Source organism: Leptinotarsa decemlineata, unplaced genomic scaffold, assembly GCF_025532065.1.
Source record: "Leptinotarsa decemlineata unplaced genomic scaffold, Ldec_3_MD MMD2_tig00026358_RagTag_RagTag, whole genome shotgun sequence".
Taxonomy (NCBI): Eukaryota; Metazoa; Arthropoda; class Insecta; order Coleoptera; family Chrysomelidae; genus Leptinotarsa; species Leptinotarsa decemlineata.
The window spans coordinates 51,056-71,583 of NW_027412703.1; the positions used below are offsets into that span (position 1 = coordinate 51,056).

The 20,528-nt window shown below is 32.8% G+C and overlaps 3 protein-coding genes and 1 long non-coding RNA gene across 6 annotated transcripts in view; 2 read left to right on the plus strand and 2 right to left on the minus strand.

Annotated features, from left to right (window-relative positions):
* The window catches only part of LOC111511449 (uncharacterized), a 45,004-nt gene extending 39,132 nt beyond the window's left edge, over nucleotides 1-5,872 (minus strand). For all 3 annotated transcript variants that reach the window (XR_012467911.1, XM_074184682.1, XM_074184681.1), the window contains exons 1-2: nucleotides 5,203-5,872; nucleotides 1,272-1,447 (exon numbers count right to left, since the gene is read on the minus strand). Coding sequence is in view for 2 of the 3 variants with exons in the window: in XM_074184682.1 (XP_074040783.1) it covers nucleotides 1,272-1,447; nucleotides 5,203-5,806 (780 nt within the window). In the remaining variant the exon portion in view is untranslated. The remainder of the gene's footprint in view (nucleotides 1-1,271; nucleotides 1,448-5,202) is intronic.
* A 3,905-nt stretch (nucleotides 5,873-9,777) lies between these two features.
* On the plus strand, nucleotides 9,778-13,072 carry LOC141486565 (uncharacterized). The gene is made up of 2 exons (XR_012467927.1): nucleotides 9,778-10,975; nucleotides 12,178-13,072. It is a non-coding gene; the product is annotated as an uncharacterized lncRNA (long non-coding RNA).
* A 914-nt stretch (nucleotides 13,073-13,986) lies between these two features.
* Nucleotides 13,987-14,785, minus strand: endos (endosulfine alpha). Its single transcript, XM_023167462.2, has 2 exons — nucleotides 14,514-14,785; nucleotides 13,987-14,465 (listed from the first exon to the last, which is right to left on the minus strand). Exon 2 carries the CDS (start codon nucleotides 14,446-14,448, stop codon nucleotides 14,065-14,067), a length of 384 nt encoding a protein of 127 aa, XP_023023230.2. The 5' UTR covers nucleotides 14,449-14,465; nucleotides 14,514-14,785; the 3' UTR covers nucleotides 13,987-14,064.
* Nucleotides 14,786-17,960: 3,175 nt separating this feature from the next.
* Nucleotides 17,961-20,528, plus strand: part of BuGZ (Bub3 interacting GLEBS and Zinc finger domain protein) — a 30,315-nt gene continuing 27,747 nt past the window's right edge. The window contains exons 1-3 of the mRNA XM_023167466.2: nucleotides 17,961-18,212; nucleotides 18,284-18,492; nucleotides 18,610-18,853. Coding sequence (XP_023023234.1) covers nucleotides 18,172-18,212; nucleotides 18,284-18,492; nucleotides 18,610-18,853 — 494 coding nt within the window. The 5' untranslated portion in view covers nucleotides 17,961-18,171. The remainder of the gene's footprint in view (nucleotides 18,213-18,283; nucleotides 18,493-18,609; nucleotides 18,854-20,528) is intronic.

Sequence of the window (20,528 nt, forward strand, 5' to 3'; positions counted from 1 at the left end):
TGGTAATATAACAAGTGCACGACAAGCCTTTAATGTGTGTCAGTTGGGTTTAAATAGCCATCTGGAAAAGGTAGTCGTCTGATAGTTACGCATATAGGAAGCGACAGTGGATTTTTACCAAATGGTATTATGGTACCAAATTAATATTTAAATCTAAGAAAACAGGCGACTATCATGAAGAGATGAATGCGGAGGTGTTTGAAAAATGGTTTGAAGGCATCATTCAACTTGTGGAACCTGGGTCTGCCATCGTCATGGACAATGCCCATACCATAGTCGACATTTAGAACCATTACCGAAACAATCATGGAAAAAAGCAGCAATTCAAGAATGGTTAATTAATAAGAACATCCAATATAACAAAGATAGTTTAAAGGCAGAATTACTTCAGCTAACAAAATTACACACAGACAAATATAAAAAATTCGCAGTGGATGAAATGGCGTTAAGTCGTGGAATTACAGTTTTAAGGTTACCACCATACCACTGCGAATTAAACCCAATAGAATTAATCTGGGCGCAAGTAAAAGGATATGTGGCACGAGAAAACAGAACATTTAAATTAGTGGACGTGCAACATCACCTACAAGAAGCTATTCGAACTGTTTCTGCAGAAGACTGGAACAAATGCATGCAGCATGTTTTAAAAGAGGAGCAAAAAATGTGGGACGTAGACAACCGTATTGAACACAATATTGAACCAATCATAATTCACTTTGATGATAGCGGTAGCAACAGTGACGAATCTGAGGTTGAAGATTAGACGAAAATTTGTACATTTACATTTATATTATATTCTATTATCAAAAATTTGTAATTTGTATTTTCTAGTACCCCTGACGATGAGTTCAAGTTACTCGAAAGCTTGAGAATAGTTATAAAGAGTTCACTTATCAATTGCTGCAACCCAATAGTGAAAAAAAGTTATATATATATATATATATATATATATATATATATATATATATATATATATATATATAGTGTTTTTTATTAATATTGTTAATTTATTTGGTACCTACTATAATTACCACGATTATTACTCCGTTTTCATAAGGCCCACCTAATAACTACAACGATTAGGTAAATTACGATATTGCAAAGTTTTAATGAAATAAATAAAAAATGTGTATGAATATTTTAACTAATTGTACTAAGAATTTTTCTTTCATTCTTAACCCTCTCAAAAATTAATAAGCACGCCCCCGATTTGCTGTCAACTGGGCTTACTTCTACTCTCAATCATTATTGATTTTAGTATAGTTACTTACCAAATGCTGTTGAGTGGGCTGTACTTTTGCGTCCGCATTCAGCGGTGTTGAGGAGTTATTCGGAGACGGCGTCGCAATGATACCCTTCAGACTGGGGCCCTGATCACCCCTTTGGGTAGACCTCTGTGACAGAACATATGGCCCGGGAGGTGTAAACACAGGATTTTCGGCAGATCCTGAAAAAGGAAAGTTTTGAAGTCAACGTGTAGTGGTGCTCCAACAGCGTCAGTAGAATAATCAGAATTGCCTAAATCAAAAAAATTTCAGGAATAATATTGACAGTATTAACAATTTTAACAAGCATATCGAGAAATATACTTTGATTTTGTGTTTCAGCACCACTCCATTTCAAAGATGACGTCAATTGAGACTGAATGAAAAGTAACAACTGGAATAGGAACCATAATAATAATAATAAACTTTTTTGTCAGAAGAGTTTTATTGACAAAGCGTGTGTAAATAAGATAATAATGTATACGAGCATCATATACCTATATAATTTAAATCTTATAAAAAAAATTATAAGTACATATACAAACACATATACATTTGAAAATAAGCTAAAAACAGATGTTTACCACAATAAAAAAAATGTCCATGTGTGTAAAGTGTGGTAATAACGTAAAACATGAAAATGGTGATGCTAAATGGAACTTAAATTTAGTTTGACAATAGCACAATTACAGAGTAAGTGTCAGTGGAAGTTATGATCATAAAATTCGTCCAAACGATAATAGGGTCTATCAGGAAGTAAAACTTTGATTGCTTTTCTGAATTCTGAGGGACTTTCTATACATTTAACGTCGTTTGTCAGGTAGTTGAATAATTTTAGGCCATAGTAAATTACTGAGCTTTTAGTAAGTGTCGAAGTGGGTATAGGCAGTCTGAAATCGTCAGTCTGACGAGTGGAATAGTTAGAGGAGACCAAAGGAAATTCAACTCTATGTTTGTTTATCAAACAAGCTGTTTCTACTATGACAATGGCATAAACTCTCAAAATATTAATTGTAATGAATATAGGCCCACAGGAGTCTTGTTTCATTTTGAAGAGATAACGTATAACCCTTTTTTTTGAAGTACAAACACAGAAATCATATGGGTTCTAGAACATACTACTCAGAACGGTCTCAAGTGTGAGTCTACTAGTTAATAGTGAACAGATTTAGCTGCAGAAGATCGCAATTCTCTTGAAGTTATTTTTATTGCACAATCTTCAAATCTCAAGTCTTAGATAATGCCCAGGAATTTAGTACTTAATTTATTCTCGATAACACTTTCATTGATTATAATTGAAAAGTTTTCAATAGAACTTGAAAAGATATCAAATTAATTTTGTTGATATTTAAAGATAAAACATTAGCATAGCATCAGTCCTTGATAATCCTGCTATCTAAAGATATAACCTTGTAACAAGGTTATATCTTTAGATAGCAGGTATATTGGGGTACCACAATATAGAAATAATGGGAATGGTCAATCCGGTATCGAAATCATAGTAAAAATAGGCAGCTACAGTACACATGCAAGAGTAGAGAAGAAAAACAAATGACCAAGCAATGATTACCAAGACATTGAGTAGAATAATTATCACTATTCATGATAATAGTTGAAAATTTTCACAATATAGTCTTTATTGTGTGTTTGAAAGTGGTTGACAATGTTTCATGGTGAATTTAACTAGTTTGGATTCTAAACTGATCTGAAATATCTCAAAGAACCAATAAAATTGATATGAGTAGCTAAAATTATCAATTATATCAGGCAATGGAATGTGAAATCAAACTACAATAAAATAAAAATAAGCCGGTTTAGCGGAAGTTCACCATTTTCCCGCTTGATTACAGGTTTCCATATGTTGTTTATCTCTACACTACCTTGACTGAATGGGTCGTTGGACAGCTTCTTTCAACTCACTCTTGAGCCAGTGTTCCTCACTCTGTCATTATTAACCTTACACGTTTCACTACATAGTAGCATCCTCAGTTGAACTGGTACTCCTCACTACTTTACAATGAAATTCAGACAAGTTATCGACCTTAATTGATGGACATTACTAATTAATGAACTGGTATCCAGGAGGTAAATAATATGTTTCATTATCATAAGACATAATCTTATAGACAAAGCTTGGGTAGTAAATACTTAAAAAAAATAAATACATACCAAATATAATTGATATAAAAATGATGCATGAGTACAGACTATGTTAAAATGAAGGATATAAAAGATATGCATATATAAAAGAGTAACAGTCAAATTTATAAAAGAGTAGACACAAAAAGTAAAAACTTAGGAGCTTCTTAATAAGTGAAGATAAAAAAATATGCTTAAGTCAGTTAAAAGCTATCGTTAAAATATTCATCCAAAGTATAATAGGGTTTATCAGATAGAAATTGTTTGACTAACTTCCTGCAAAATTTAATATAGTTATGCTTATTTATTAAACACTCATCCAGTATAAATAATGCAGTTACCGTTAGAATAATATGTTTTTTGAAGATGGTTCTACAGGAGTCTCTTGGTTTAAGGTTTCCTATGTACCGAATTGCCCTTTTCTGTAAAATTAGTAGACTTTTGAATAAAGTTGGACTGCATGGTCCCCAAAACGGTATTCCGTATCGTAAGTCAGAATCTATGAGTGCATAGTAGGCCATCTTTGCAGTGCTGAACCTCAATTCTTTATAAATCACTCTAACCGCATAACAGTCAGAGCAGACTTTTCTACCGAGTTGTTTAACATGATCCACAAATTTTCAATTCTTGTCAATGAAAACTCCTAGAAATTTAGTGTTGTTTTTAGATTCCAGTGATCTGTCTTCAAAAAAAAGTTTGTTGATTGAGCATCTAACTGATAATAAATTTGTTTTAGTTAAGTTGAAAGATTAAATGTTTGAATCACACCAATCTTTAACATTTTTCAAGTCGGCAAAGATTATTTTGTGCAACTCACAAGTGTTTTTATTATTCCAAAGTATGGTAGTGTCATCTGCAAATAAGGTGAACTTCCCAGAAATATTAAGCTTGGTGAGGTCATTAATATATAATAAGAAAAGAATGGGGCCTAGCACAGAACCTTGTGGAACTCCAGAATTAATTTCCTTTTTTTTTCACTGATGAATTCAAGTAGTCGTTTTTTTTCAACTAGTTTTTCAATGATTTTTGTGATACCCATGCTCAATTTTACCTATTAGGTTTTAATTTTTGAAACGTTCATGAATATACCATGCCAAGCGAGCACTGAATTCCAAAAAACCAATAAAATATGTTACTAGAATTGCCATTCAAACTGCTTAAAAAATCAAGAAGGGTTTTTTTAAGGTTTTAATCATCATTATTGAAACTATATTTATTAGAAGTGAAAATTGCAACATATGTACTGCATTATTTAAATAATTTGCTTCGTAAAGACTTTACATTTACTTTAATCAAAGTTTTTTGTCTGATTATACTGTTTTCCTTGAGAATTATATGAGCCTCATCTTTATTAAAGTTCAACTATAAAACATAATAATCATAATCAGTTTACATAAAAATAAAAAATGATATTCAGTTGTTTATAGCTAAGGAACATTATGTATAGCAATTTATCTAATACCAGGTCCTGAGGCATCATATTGACAATGGATCCAGGAGTCTACTCATGGGTTCCCAAACCCTTAAAATCAGGATCCTCATGAGTGTATGACCATTTAAATATATCAAAGTCGAATGAAAAAATAATTGTAGATCATTGATATTGTATTCAACTGATGTTTCCTGTTGCATTTGTTTAGAATGTGTTTTCTATGAATCCCATTTTTTAAACAATTTTTGTAGATATTTTCAAGGTTACCTTAATATTTATGAGAGACATTCTCTTTGAAAGAAGTTTGATCACTTTTATGATAACAATGTGCCCACAAAAAAGTACACTTAGATTTATAAGAATTACCTCTATTCAAATGATTAGACTCTATTTCAGTTTGCCACTTGGCATTCAAGTTTCGTCCTCCTTCGCATAATGTATTCTCCACTTCTGTGGCCAAATTCACCAACGCATTCAGTGTAACCTTGTCACTGGTTGGGTCTTCCTTATACAAACGTGCTTGTACAGGTCCTCTTCCATAGCCCGTAACAAATATATCTCTGATGAGTACCCTAACCTCTCCCCCAAAATTGCAGTCAGCCTCCAAACTTCGAAGTCGGGCGGACCAGGCTCTTGCATTTTCCTTATCGTTTCTTGAAGCTGTATAGAACCTTTGCCGTGCAGCAAAAATTGATCTAGAAGAAGCAAAATAATATTCCAGAATTTTAATCACATCATCATAGACAGTGTTAGACAATTTGTCAGGAAGCAGTAAACTCTCCAATAATTTGTAGGTTTCTTCCGACAATAATGTTATTAACAATGCCTTTTTCTTTATTTGATCATTGACATCGAAGTACAAAAAATAGTTTTCCAGCCGTTCTTTAAAAACACGAAAATCTGTCACTTTGTAATCAAAATATAATCCAATTGGCGGCAAGTTGTTAACTTCTGCCATAATGTTTAACATTCAACTTTCACTTATATTTCTCAACACCAACACTTTTTATATTCTCACATATAATAATGATAAAAAAATCACCTTTATACGGGCGTATCCCACTTCAGAGATTGGTAAATCCCAGACTAATAGTTTGTTTTTGTTTTCGGTGTGAGTTCCGAACTATTCTGGAACAATTCTAAATTGACTCAGACCGCTCCTAGTAATCTTGAATTTTCTACTAGTTCTACCCAGAATCGAATTCAATGACGAATAAGAAATATAGAAATCACCTCTCTATTTTATGCTTCAACCATTGCAGTCATGAATGTAAATTACAGGTTATATCCATGAACAATTTTCACAAACATTTTTATTTCTAGACGCGTTTCGCTAACACCTACCCAGGAAACGCGCCTGGAAATAAAAATGTTTGTGAAAATTATTCAATTATTATCATGGATTGTGTTATTAATTTTCATCAAGTAACGGGTCAGTCCTTTCATAATTACAGGATATAAGCAAGAGGAATAGAAGATGGTTTAAAGCGAAAATTTGTTATATTCACACATTATACAGATTTGCACCACTTCACACGTTAAATCCATTTCCAGTAACAATCTTTTAGACTCATTGGCTTTTATACGTTTCATATTCAGATAATTGCCTCCATATATGGTCTGATATCAACCACCTTGTTGCTTGATATTGATAAAAATATGCATCTGTTTAAAATCTGTTTTTCCGTTAATCAGCTGTCGCCCCCATACGAACGATATCTCTCAGAAGTTGAGAAACTTGTGCGAGCTAAGGACTAACGAGGTCTTACCTTTTAACGTGTGATTCATAACACGGCCTAATAACCAAAAAGCAATGCAACCGTGTTTTTTATGTTATGTTTCATGAATTTTAATTGATAAATTATGTAATTAATAAATTTTTTGGTAAAATTTTAGTGATATTCCATATACTTTTTGATTATGGTTGGCCTGAATGTTTTCATATTTGTTGGCACACTTTAACAGCAGATGTCTCTCACCACACTTGCACCATTTTTGTTCTAATCTGTTTATTGGTATCCTGATCACAAACCACTTACAAGTAGTTTGTGATTGTGATGTAAGATAATAACATTTAAATTCTTTGACATTCTTCATTGTTATGTCACTTGTTTCAGTGTTCCAAGGTATTCGGTCAGTACATCACTTTCAGTTGTAGAATTTATATTTTCAAATGTTTCTTAATACGTTTAATTATTTCATGTAATCTAATTGTTTTATCTTAAGGGCTTACTTTTCATTTCACTGACATGTATTATTTTTATAATTCCAGATTCTTTTTGACACAGTCAAACTCCTCAACAGTAATGATGAATTATGCAGGCTCGAGTAGCAAGTAATAATTAGGAAGTGACAATTTTCGATTATAAGTTGAATCCCTCACTTACGTTTATGCGGAAAAATGAACAACTATTGAGTAACGAGTAGAAGCTGACCAACTATCAACTTTTTAATTGTACCAAATTTTCCTCTGGTGCGCAAATAATTGCTGATTGGCTCATATCAAAACATGAACTTTTTTTACAATCGTTAAAAAGGAAATCGATGCTGTGTTAAAAAATAAATAACAGATATACAAGTTTTTTAACCTATTCCTTGCTAATTGATAATTGAAACTTGTTATTTGCTAATCGAGGGTGCATAAATTCCCCTGTTGAATGTGATTACGGTTACTTGAGACAATGACGAACGTTTTTTTTATATCTAGATGTCGCCACTCCGTATTCCTCTCGATCAACTTTCAATGAACCTTTTTCCTAAAGTACGAAAAATCACTCACTAGCAGCGCTAGTAGTTCGGTAGGGACAAACACTGCCTAATCCTCATATAAACATATGGTACAATTAAAAAAGAATGTTTTTAACAGAAGAAGATGTTCCTGGAGCAAAACTAAAATTTGCAACTGTAAAGGATAACAATGTTGTAACATTAAAACGTTGGCTTGCATGTCGTAATTTGAAAGTAACTGGGAAGAAAGTGAATTAATAGACAGGTTAGTATACAGACTCTAGTAAAAGAGTAGCGGTAGATTCAAACCGTAATAAAAGAAATTTAAAATAATTATGAATTTCAGACTTATTTCCGAGTGAAATATGAATCAAATATAAATGGTAATGAAATGAATTTAATCGAATATAATTTAATAAACGATTGAGATTATATCTCATTCTAATCAATGGTAATTAACTATGAAAAATGTACTATTCATTTCATGTTTAGAGCATACATACGAATATTTATTTATTTTTTGTACTTTTAAATCCACTCTCCTCGAAGTGTGTATCCATTTCTTACATCTTACCTCATTATTATGAGCTTTTATAAATGGTATAAAAAACACGTTTCCTTCCTGATATCGATTTACTGACGTACAATTCGCAAAACATCAATTCTTTGTTGGCATTATACTAGCACAAAATAATTTTTTACATCAGATTTATATTTTTAAATGATAAATTAATACTACGTAAATAGCACTGTTTTACATGTAAATAGTTTGTTTGTCCCTACTACTAGTGCTGCCTTTCGTGACACGTTTGCTGTACTATTCTCAGTAAAAAAGGTCATTCAATTATCTTCTTCTTCTCTTTTTTTTAGGTTTCTGTTTTTCTTTGGCGCAGTAGGCCAGTAGCAATTCAAATATGTTATGGAAGTTACACTGTTACACTATCCGAACACATAAAAAAATATATTACTTTTATTATACTCCTCATCTGCTGAATTGTGGCCGAAACCATTTTTTCGATGACTTTTTTGAACAACTTTACAACTTGGATAAGGAAAAACAATATAGCACCCAGACTTACTGATTCTCATTCATTCCCAAATGACTTTCAAAAGATGAAGGTTAAATGAGCCAGTCAAGTTTTCAGTCATTTGGTATCTACATTTGGTATTTACAGCGATGAATACTCATGCCAGTTTCAATCAGATACCTTCAGCAGCAATAGGGACGGCTACTTACATAAAGTGTTTGATATTTTCAATTTAAATCGATTTGACGATGTCGAAGATTTCAATAAACCTTTTTTTCGGAACAACAAATTGATTGTCTGAAAGTAAAGGATTTGCAGGAAGAGATCAGGACAAAAAATCTGGTTGTTTGTATTCAGGGTTAAAGACCATGTTACAGAAAATATGATAGCGGAATATTTGAATGTAAAGACTAATAAAAAAAATCGTATTACTGTTACAGATATTGATACCCATAGAAAAATTAAAGACAACAGGTGTTTTAAAATCGGTATGGACTACAGTGTAAAAGAAATGACTTATACAAACACATTCTGGCCCAGAGGTGTTGCTGTGTATAGATACGATTTCAAAAAAGAAATGTACAACAATTTTTATTTCTAGACACATTTCGCTAACACCTACCCAGGAAACGCGTCTGGAAATAAAAATGTTTGTGAAAATTATTTAATTATTATCATGGATTGTGTTATTAATTTTCATCAAGTAACGGGTCAGTCCCTTCATAATTACAGGATATAAGCAAAAGGAATAGAAGATGGTTTAAAGCGAAAATTTGTTATATTCACACATTATACAGATTATATAAGTTACACTGAATACGAAGTCAATACGTTTTTCACAGTATTTATAATAATATTTAACATTTTTCTTGTGTTATTATTACATTTTAGCTCTGGCAGAATGTCTTTAAACATACCTCAATATTTATTGTACTGTATTGTGTTATAATACTGATCGATAGAGAATTTTGTACTCTATACATTGATGCTATTAATTTTTTCTTACAAATTTTAAATATCTTCCCTCTTCAGCTTATTACTATACGATGTCGTTAAGCGATTTTCAGACAATTTTTTTCTACGAGTTCAAATTGAACTAAAGCGATGCCGAAACAGCACGAAAAATGAACCAGGCACTTGGCAATTATAGTGTTAATGAACGCACTGTTCGACGTGTGTTTGCAAATTTCATTTCGCTCTCATGCGGTTTTTGATGTTTTAAAAAGCTCGTGGGTGCCTCACGGTTTGTACGATCGACAGTTGTCACGTTCCAAGATTTGTTCTTTTTTGCTTTTGCGCAACCAAAACGATTCTTTTTGTATCGGATCGTTATGTGTGATGAAAAGTGGATCCTTTACAACAGGAGACGTTCAGGACAGTGGTTGAACACCAACAAACAACCCAGACACTTCCCATAGGTGAAAACACATGGTCATGGTTACTGTAGGGTGGTCAGCGGCTACGGTGTGATTCACTATAACTTTCTGCAACTTCCTATTGTAAGGATATCGATGAAATGTACCGAAATGCAACAGCAGCAGCTAGCAGCCGACACTGGTCAGCAGTAGAGGTCCAATACTGCTCCACAACAACGCCCGTCAGCACGTTTCACAAATCACCGTCCGACAATCAAACGAATTGAGCGTCGAAGTTTTGCCTCACGCACCATACTCCTCAGACCTCTGGCCAAATGACTACCATCTTTCCAAGCGCTTCGATAACTTTCTCACTGGTAGAAACTTCGCCAATCAGGATCAGGCAAAGACGGCCTTCGTCGACTTTATCGAAACCCGAACACCCAATTTTTATACTGATGGATTGAATCGAATTGTTACACTGGCAAGAGTATACTGATTCAAATGGCGCTAATTTCGACTAAACTGAATAGGTGTTCAATGGGATTGTTATTTCGTATCAAACTTTCGTACCAAAAAGTATCCACTTTTTGTCAAGACAATTATTTTATTGACAATGTAAAATTTTCCTGAAAAGTCTTCCTTTTAAACAACACCATAACAACAATAATTCAACGGTAATAGGATCAAGAAAATAAATAAATGACTCAAAGTAATCCAATAATCAACATTTCTGTCCCCGCTAGAAGAATTAACTCAGTCTTCTAGTTCCAATTTGAAGATCTTAGTTACTGGCTGTCGACATTCTGAATACGTTGTCTTGACGTCTACCACTCTAACTCGTCCATCTGTACCTGGATGCACATCTACGACTTTTCCTAATTTCCATTTATAACGTGGAGCTTGATCGTCGACCACAACTACTATACTATAAATGAACAGTTTGAACTCGATAATCCGCATGAGGCTGCAAATTGCTTTATAAACGCGGCCCAAGAACTGTTAACAAGACAGAAAAATATAGGTAAGGTAAGTGAATTTGAAAAGGCAATAGATTTTCACAGTTACACCTTTTTCTTGAACCCTATAACAGAATGTGAGCTGCTCTCAATAATAAATGATATGAAGAACAAGAAAAGCACGGGTATTGATGAAGTACCAATCCATACTAAAAAATGTGCACAACAAATTGTAACAGTTTTAACCCATTTAATTAATAGTTCTTTTGAGGAGGGCGTTTTTCCAGATGAACTCAAGGTAGCTCTATGAAACCATTCATAGTGGTTCTTGAAAATGGCTCCAAAGCAGGAGCCGGAACAATGAAAATTACGGACGCGGTTCAACCCGGACAACAGTATATCAAATTACTGACCGCGGAAACCTATCCGAACACATAACAAAATATTTTACTTTTTTTATACTCATCTGCTGAAATGTAGCCGAAACAATTTTTTCGATGACTTTTTGAACAACTTTACAACTTGGATAAGGAAAAACAATATAGCACCCAGACTTAGTGATTCTCACTCATTTCCAACTGACTTTCAAAAGATGAAGGTTAAATTAGCCAGTCAAGTTTTCAGTCATTTGGTATCTACATCGATGAATGCTCATGCCAGTTTCAATCAGATACCATCAGCAGCAATAGGGACGGCTACATACATAAAGTGTTTGATATTTTCAATTCAAATCGATTTGACGGTGTCGAAGATTTCAATAAACCTTTTTTCGGAACAACAAATTGATTGTCTGAAAGTAAAGGATTTGCAGGAAGAGATCAGGACAAAAAAATCTGGTTGTTTGTATCGAGGGTTAAAGATCATGTTACAGAAAATATGATAGTGGAATATTTGAATGTAAAGACTAATAAAAAAAATCGTGTTACTGTTACAGAGATTGATACCCATAGAAAAATTAAAGACAACAGGTGCTTTAAAATCGGTATGGACTACAGTGTAAAAGAAATGGCTTATACAAACACATTCTGGCCCAGAGGTGTTGCTGTGTATAGATATGATTTCAAAAAAGAAATGTACAACAAAAAATTCAGAAATAACTATAATAATGCATCAAATTTTCAGATAACAAAAGATTTTAACATGTAAATTATATAAGTGTGTTTTATACATTGTAATTTTAGTTTATTTTATTTATATTCATTTTGGCTTGTGTAAAACTTTATGTTAAACAGCACCAATAAACTATTCTAAAGAAATGAAAATATTTTTCAGTAAATTAAGTGTAATATCAAAAAGAAAGAAAGAAAAAACACGACTGGGACAAATGAGATTCATTGAGGAGTGGCAGATAACAATTTCGGCATTTCTGCAACTTTGGAAAAACCTACATAGTGGAGGACACTCCTACATATTGACGAGAAATATAAATCAGGACTGTGTGGAAAATTATTTCGGTCAACTGAGAAATACTTGTGTAAATGCCAGAAACCCAACTCCTATTCAAATTAAAAATTACCACATTTACTCTACAGTTTGCACAGGCAGAAGGAAGTAACTGTCAAGAAGATACAAGTGAGATTCTATCTAATATTACAGATGCTGACATAAACAGAATGAAGATTCTTGTGAAACTTCCAAAACTCCCTATAAACCTTTGAGAGTAGGGACAAATGATCATAGAACTCTAGCCAGTCCCGAAAGCAATAGCTTGGGCTATTTTTGTGGATATTTTTTGAGGAAATGTACAAATTTTGCCACGGCGGCTAGTACCACACTAAATGAAACAAATGTATATAGTTATTTCAAGGTATACAGTGATATAGAAGCCAAACAGTTTGGAAGTTTAAATATGCCTCCAGATTCATTTTTACAAAGTATCATCCATCTAGAGACAGAATTTCTTAATCATTTCAACAATTTATGTGTCACTTTTGCATAGGCAACCAGCTCAAAACAATGTTTTCAAAAATTAACATTTCTCACCCTTGTGATAACTTTCCTTTGGATTATTTATTTTCTCTTTTCACAAGGCTAAGAATTTATTATACTTTGAAAACAAATGTTGAAAAAAATCAAAAATTCATCATTCTGAAAAACCTTTAGAATAGATTAGCATAAGTTTTTGACCTAAACCGTATAATATTTACGAAATATACGTTTATTTCACCACCTTGTCTTATTTTTTATCAATTCCTAAACAGTTCACAATCATATGAGATATTTATTGTGAGCTCCTCGTGTCAATGTCCTGTCGACCCCATACATCAAAGACACCAACCCGAAGTGAATTTACTTGTGTTTACTTCTATACGGTGATAATACAAAAAAAAGCTTACTATAAACTGGAGAGATATTTTGAAGATAGTCCTCTATAAATTTACTATTTTCAATATATATGTGATAATTTTATAAAATGTTACGTACCATACGCAACCATTTGGTACTAAATCGGTTTTCTCCGTTTATTTGCAAATGACACTCAGAGTTTTTTTATGCCATTATTGTAAATATTCTAATGTGAATAAACTCATTATTATATTATTGAAATATATATTCTGAAAATCATACATGATTTTCAAAATATATCTAAAACGGAATTGTTTGACACCACACTGTATATAAAAATTGTTATGGTTCACATAGATCAATATGATTGTCTCTTGTAACGTATTTAGATCAATCAAAATGCCAGGTCGTAACATATTTAACAATAGGTAAAAACACCTTTCAACTTGTAGTCTTAGTTCATGAGCTATTAGAATTGTGAATTGTCCTTTTGGACAATTCACCACCAAACCATTATCAAATTGTTTTGGATTTTATTTTTTTCCTCTGAAGAAAATATTCCATACTGAAGCCTTCATCAGTACAGAGTATCCAAGTGTAAAGATGGTCACGTTGGTACAGAATTCCTTGGGTTGTTTTCTGTAACGAAATACTGCCCATTTTTACACTTGGATACATGGCGCTGATGAAGGTTAATGAGCCATAATCAAACGGGTGCTTGTTTGCCTTTTGATTTTGAAAGAATTTAATTAATTTATATTGGGGGGTGTAAAACCAAAAACATTGCAATCAACATACTTTTTCAATATTTTTTTCATGAAATTAACCGAAATTAGACAAATATTTTGGGAGTTAACATTGTATAAAAACCGTTCAACTTATATTAGAAAATTTTGAAGGTTGTGCAATAGATGTTTTTCTCACTGGAACAGTTTCTGGAGTGGGAATTGCATCACCTGTAGCTACAAAAGGAATGGGTCCTGGCAATTGAATTCCAGGCTTACTGGGTCCATTTCCAAATTTCTGTTTGGCCATTTGGTAGTCGCCAGAATCAAAATATTTCTGACCTTTTGAGAGTCGTTTCTGCAAAAAGGCGGAATGCCCGCTTGCTATTCGACCAGGAATTCCTCCCGAAACTGAAGACACTGGATATTTTGCTTTTAGCTTGGCTTCTTCTTGTTTCTCTACCTCTCCAGGAGTTAATTCAGATTGGTTGGAATGATTATTTTCACCTTTATCTCTATTAATTTTCTCCATCTCAATTTTTTATGATTCTAAAAACAGAAATGTAACTAGTTGGACTAATTCAAAAAAAAGCATACCTTCTGGTGAAAGAACTCTTAAGCCTTCAATCTTAAATGTGAAACAAAAATTGTGTATTCAAGATTCATAAAATTTCTTCTGATGAATAATTCATATTATTATTCATACAGAATTGAGTATACACTCGAAGTCGTTGTTAATTATCAAAGTCTATTATTTGGTATTAATTATGGATTAGTATAGCTCTAATACAATATTCTCAGGTAGAGCATAATGGCATACAGTATTTACCAGTTACCAGTATAGGTATTAGTAACGTTTTCTATTGCTTAAACCAGTACACTGTCAGTGTATTTCTGTCCTTTATAAATGTATTAAGAAATAGTAAATAGAGGTACACTGAAGTGCACTGGTTTTACAAACGAAAATCACCAGAAGTGCAGTGTTGCCAGACAACGACCAGTCACAGAAGAGTGAACAATCTGAAGTAACACTCAAGAGAGGCACTTTTGACCTGGAGAAGCCAATTTCAGTGACCTTCACCATTTGGTGAGGACGAAAATGACTTCGATATCGAAGGGCCAGGTCGGATTCAGAGCACATTTGGGATCTTAGGGATGATAGAAAGTATTGAAACATCAATGTATGTAGTTGTGTGGAACGAACTGTAATAAAATTTTCAAAAGTTTAGTTCAATGTGGCGTCCGCAATTTGTTTCCACGCAGCTCATTTTTCATGTGTATGTAGGGTTCATAAATAAAAGGGGGTTACGAATTAGAGTCGTCTTCAAACAAAAGGTACATATATACGAATCCTGGTGCAAAAGGACGAGAAATAACATCAAATCAAGAAGTTGCGAGTTGACCATTTCTTTTGTAATTTATTGTTAATTCAGTTCATGCTGCATGATGATGTAGATGAAAATTCAGGCTGCATCCTTACTCTAACTCTTATGAATAAATGTGTGATCTTATTTTCAACACGCTTATATTAGCTTCACTTGTATATGTTTGTTAGTTAGTTTGTAATCGACTCCTTTGGACTTTTAACGGACAGATGCATTTTAACTTTGTACACTTATCAAAAATCGTTGCCAATACAATAATTTCATAAGTTTTCCTCATTATATCCTTATCATGATCGCCAGGATTAAATAATTTTCCCCCACACTCTCTGAGCTTGAAATAGCGAGCCAAACTAAGAAGTATGAAATAAATAGTAATTTAAAAAACTGAAAAAAACGCGCTTTAATAGCAACACAAACTAAAAAATGAAATATAGTTCGAAATTAATTTAAGCTGGTGTTCACATCGATAATAAAGCATGTGGTTTGAAGTAACTAATAACTTTCAATAAGTCTAGTATCAAAAACAATTGATTTTGTTGTGAAAAGCGTGCGGTTCAATCTGGCAAACAGCTCCTAGCCAAGTATTTATAACAATGGATATTAGCACCCCACGCTTTTTACAACAATTTGTTTTTTTGTAAATAGATTTATTTTGATTTCAGACTTATTAAAAATCCTTATTTACATCAAACCATAGGACTAATTATCGATGTTGAACACAATCTTAAATTAGTTTCGAATTATATTTTATTTTTTAGTTTGTGTTGCTATTGAAGCGTGTTTTTTTAGTTTTTTAAGCTTTTATTTATTCATCCATTGTACCTAGTTTTCCATAACCCATATTAGTGATTCATCATCTAGTTTTTTCCAAATTAGATTAAGATGGTAAAATAAAACATTTGGTTAGTATCATTAGAAAAGGGTAGAAGTACTTCCAGGGAAACGTACAAGCCGAAACATTATGTGGTGAGTTTAACACAAAACGATTAATTTTTCTAAGAAATAATCGATTTTTAGTAGACCAAACACTGTAACATTTTCTATAAGAACAGTTAACAATGTGTTGACTATAGCACAGTCAAATTTTTATTGTGACTAGAATCTGTTTTACTGTTACTGTAATCTCGTTTTATGACATTGATATGTCATACCGTTATTCATTCTACATAAAATTTAATTGGTTCTTTAGCGTTACTTAATGTTTTCAACCAGTTTAAACTGATGTGGTTATCGAATGATGCTGATAAAATGTATTCTTTCATAACACTGTGGAATTTTTGCAGCTTTTTAAACATTGTCGATGTACAGAGATTCTTTTGAAGTGATTTTCTCATAAAAAACTTGTTACCTAAGGGTACAAATACTCAACTACAAGCATTAAAAAAACTTCTCACCCAAGCTTAGTAAAGATTTCGTTGAAGTATTCACGCTTGCACAATCGATAATTTTATTATAATAATAATTCGAGATATCGAATCGATTATCAAGATAATCCTAATTATTCTTCTTCTCTAAATATTTTGTATGTGACAAGGAAATTGTCTTCACAAACTATCTACGATTTGCCAAATACGTAAGTAGAATTAATTGGACATTATTTGTATCGCAGATTTTGAATATTCAGCTGTTCGAGATTTTTTTTACCAGAATCACAAAAATTTTACATAATTGTCATTTTCAAGTCAACCGCTAATATCAGGTGTTTTTGTTGGCACTAATCCTATTCCAGATTGGACTATTTCCGACAAAAGTTATTCTCTACTCGATGTTATTTAATCGAGCAGGACAGCGAATAACTTTTGGCGGGAATGACATAATCTGGAGTACAATAGATGTCAATAAAACACAGCTATTATCAAAACTAATTGAGAACGGTCGGAACTGATTTATCTGAAAAATTAATGAAATGAAATGCTATTTCAAAATTTGAACAGAACTCTATGAACAAAATTTACAATAAATTCGCAAACTCAAAATGAATTCTCATCGTATAAAAATGAAATGAGACATTTTTCTTAGTTAACAGTGAAAAATCACAGTTTAATCAAATGAGGTACATTCACATATTGAACAACTACTGTATTATCAATGTCAACTGAGTGATTCTACTGCACATTGCGAGTGATTTATAATTCGAATAATACTTCGATAATTCAGACAATTCGATTACTAATAATTCGATTATCAAGATAATTGGATTATGCCTATCACTACTGGAAATGCCGGTCACAGCGCGCGATCAGTTGCATTAGTTTGTGTATGTATGGTCATTATTTCTTAATTTTGAAGCAAAATGAACGATATAGATTCAAAATTAATCGGGTCATGGAATTTCCTTGCAGCTACAAACATTCTTCGTTCAAATTTTTTTACAATATATCGGGCGCACCCAGAAACGTCTTTTTTCTCCTAAGAGAATACCAAGAAATGATAAAATCCTCGTCTCCTGACGACTCCATTTTGACTTAATTATAGTCATATGTCGCATCGATTATACAACAATATGAAAATATCGATTTCATGCAACTAATTGCATGAGTAGGTCGTGTGAGTTGCGTTCCATCAGTATGTCAGCCGTCTTAATTCAACTATTTAAAAATAATCATTTTCACAGCCTCATGCCGAGGCTGTGATTTTGATCTGATTGGCAACACTGCATTGTTCTGTCTAGGGATATATTTTATGGAGGACTCTCCAAAAATATCTTCATGCGTCACCATTTTTGATCGAAATCTTAATCTTACATTTTTATGTGTTTCTTGTTTGTATATTCCTCTAATGTTACATGAATTATTTCACCCTTCAAGGTATTGATCTATTAATGGTGTTGGATCGGCCGAGGTTGTGAAGGAATTGTTTATTCTTGAAAAATGGGCAGGAAAAAGAAGAAGTTATCTAAACCATGGTGTTGGTATCCTTTTGTTGAAAAAATATGGAAATGAAATTGCATGTCTTCATATATTTTTCCTTAACATAATGTAGGTATTGTAACAGGGAATTCGAAGATGAGAAGATCTTAATTCAACATCAAAAGGCTAAACATTTCAAATGTCACATTTGTCATAAAAAATTGTACACAGGTCCTGGGTTGTCCATACATTGCATGCAAGTGCATAAGGAAACGATAGATAAGGTTCCTAACTCCTTGCCTAATCGGTCCAATGTTGACATTGAAATATATGGAATGGAGGGTAATGTTTATTTTGAATTTTTGAAAAATGATAGGCATAGGCCTATAATTGGTCTATAACCTGTGGATCTCTTCCTTCACATTCAGGTTTTTATGGTAGTTTTTGTTTGCATACTAGGAATACCTGCGGCTGATTTAAGAGAACATGAACGACAAAAACAAGGAAGTAGAAACGATTCTGGTTCTGAAGATGATGAGCCTGCGTTAAAACGGTCAAAACCTGAAGGACTACTGGGAAGTTCACCTGGACTTGTGCAAGGAATGCCTGGAATGATTACAGGAATGATGGGACCTCCTGGAATGCAAATGGGACCAATGATGTCTATGGGACCAGTAGGATCACATTTTTTGCATCACCCTGGGTGAGTTCAGTTTATAATTTTAAGATGATATGATGCTCAGGCTTGAGCTGAACTTACAGATTGGGGAACACAACGTAAGGCATATTTATGTGAATGGACTGACAGTTACTTGATGATAACTCCTAGTTCCTTCATTGAAGTGACACATGTTAGTGGATTACCAGTCAGGGAGTATGAGGTGTAAAATTTTCTATTCACAATGTGAAAGCTGATAAAACTTTATTTGCTGATGTGTTCGTGTGTAAATTGTTCTCAATACACTAAGCTATTTAGATAATGTAACAGAGTAACATCTTTTAATGATGGTATTGATCTGAAAATTTCAAGATCATCTGCGAACATTAGAAAGTTCAAATTTTCAAAACATTCTATTATGTCATTTATGAAGATGTTGAACAATGAGACCCTTGAGGTACTCCCGTCATTATATGAATGATAGTTCACCTAGCATTTCCTACCCGAACTTGTTGAGATTGGTCATATAAGAAGCTTTCAAACTATGATAGTGACAGGTCTGTAAAATCAAATTTTTCCATCTTACTTAATAATATATTGTGATTCACATGATCGAATGCCTTGGAGAAATCTGTATAGACTGGCCCCCCTCTGTACTTTTCTTCAGAACCTCTAATATTTTGTTCGAACACCAAGAGGCTGGTAACAAGACTTTTTCATAAAAAAACTATGTTGATTATTTATGAAGTGTTCTAAATTTCAACTGATCAGTTATTAAGCTAGTTAGTAACCTACGGTGTTAGCCAAACGTGTCTAGAAATGAAAATGTTTGTGAAAATTGTGTAATTATTGTCATGGATAAGCATTATTTAACTATAAACATTTTTGTGAAAGGAGAGATGTTCATTACAAAGCAATTGAACTAGAGAGTATATTTTTTAGAAGATATTCATTTTTGGAAAAGGAAGGTTTTGGCTTTCTACTTCTCTATCTTTATACAAAAAAGTGGGAATCTTCCAAGAAAGGAAGAAAACAATTATTTCCAAAATGAACTCTTTACAAAGATGCAATCATGCAAATAAGTAACTTTCAGACAAAAATTGTAGAAATAGCCCTCTCAAAACAACTACTTTTATATCAACATTGAATTACACGGAAGAAAAAATACTTTTGAAACAATTACTTCCGTATGAATATTGAATTATACAAAAAACACCTTTTCCTATCCAATTTGTATTTCAAACATTCCTCATGGAATTGAATCAGATATTATTCACAGGATTGCTACAAAATATAGTACATGAAAGGTGAAATTTTACTTATACACAGTCATCCTCCCTGCTGGACATCCGATGTTTCGGAATAAGACACTTGCCTTATTGCATCTTCAGCATCAAATGACCTACACGTTTAGAAAGCCAAGAATCCATTTTGAAGATATTAACAAGGGACCACTGTTACCATAACTAATATTTCAATTTTGGAAACTGTTTGATTCATAACAGTCTTCAAGCATTAATTTAACTCTCACTTATATAACCACCTGAAGCAACAATCTTAGTATGGCAATATCAAAACAAATCTTACAAAAAATTCAGTTATATATGGAAGTTGGAAAATATATAACCACCTACCGAAATATTTAAAAGTATTGAAAAATCTTAAGCGCTTTAGAAATGCAGTAAAAGACTTCCTCTCGCCAAAAGCATACTACGACCTG

Bases quoted from the DNA above. Each gene is read 5' to 3' on its own strand.
- endos (XM_023167462.2), bottom strand. From the start codon at position 14,448: ATGGAGAAAATTAATAGAGATAAAGGTGAAAATAATCATTCCAACCAA.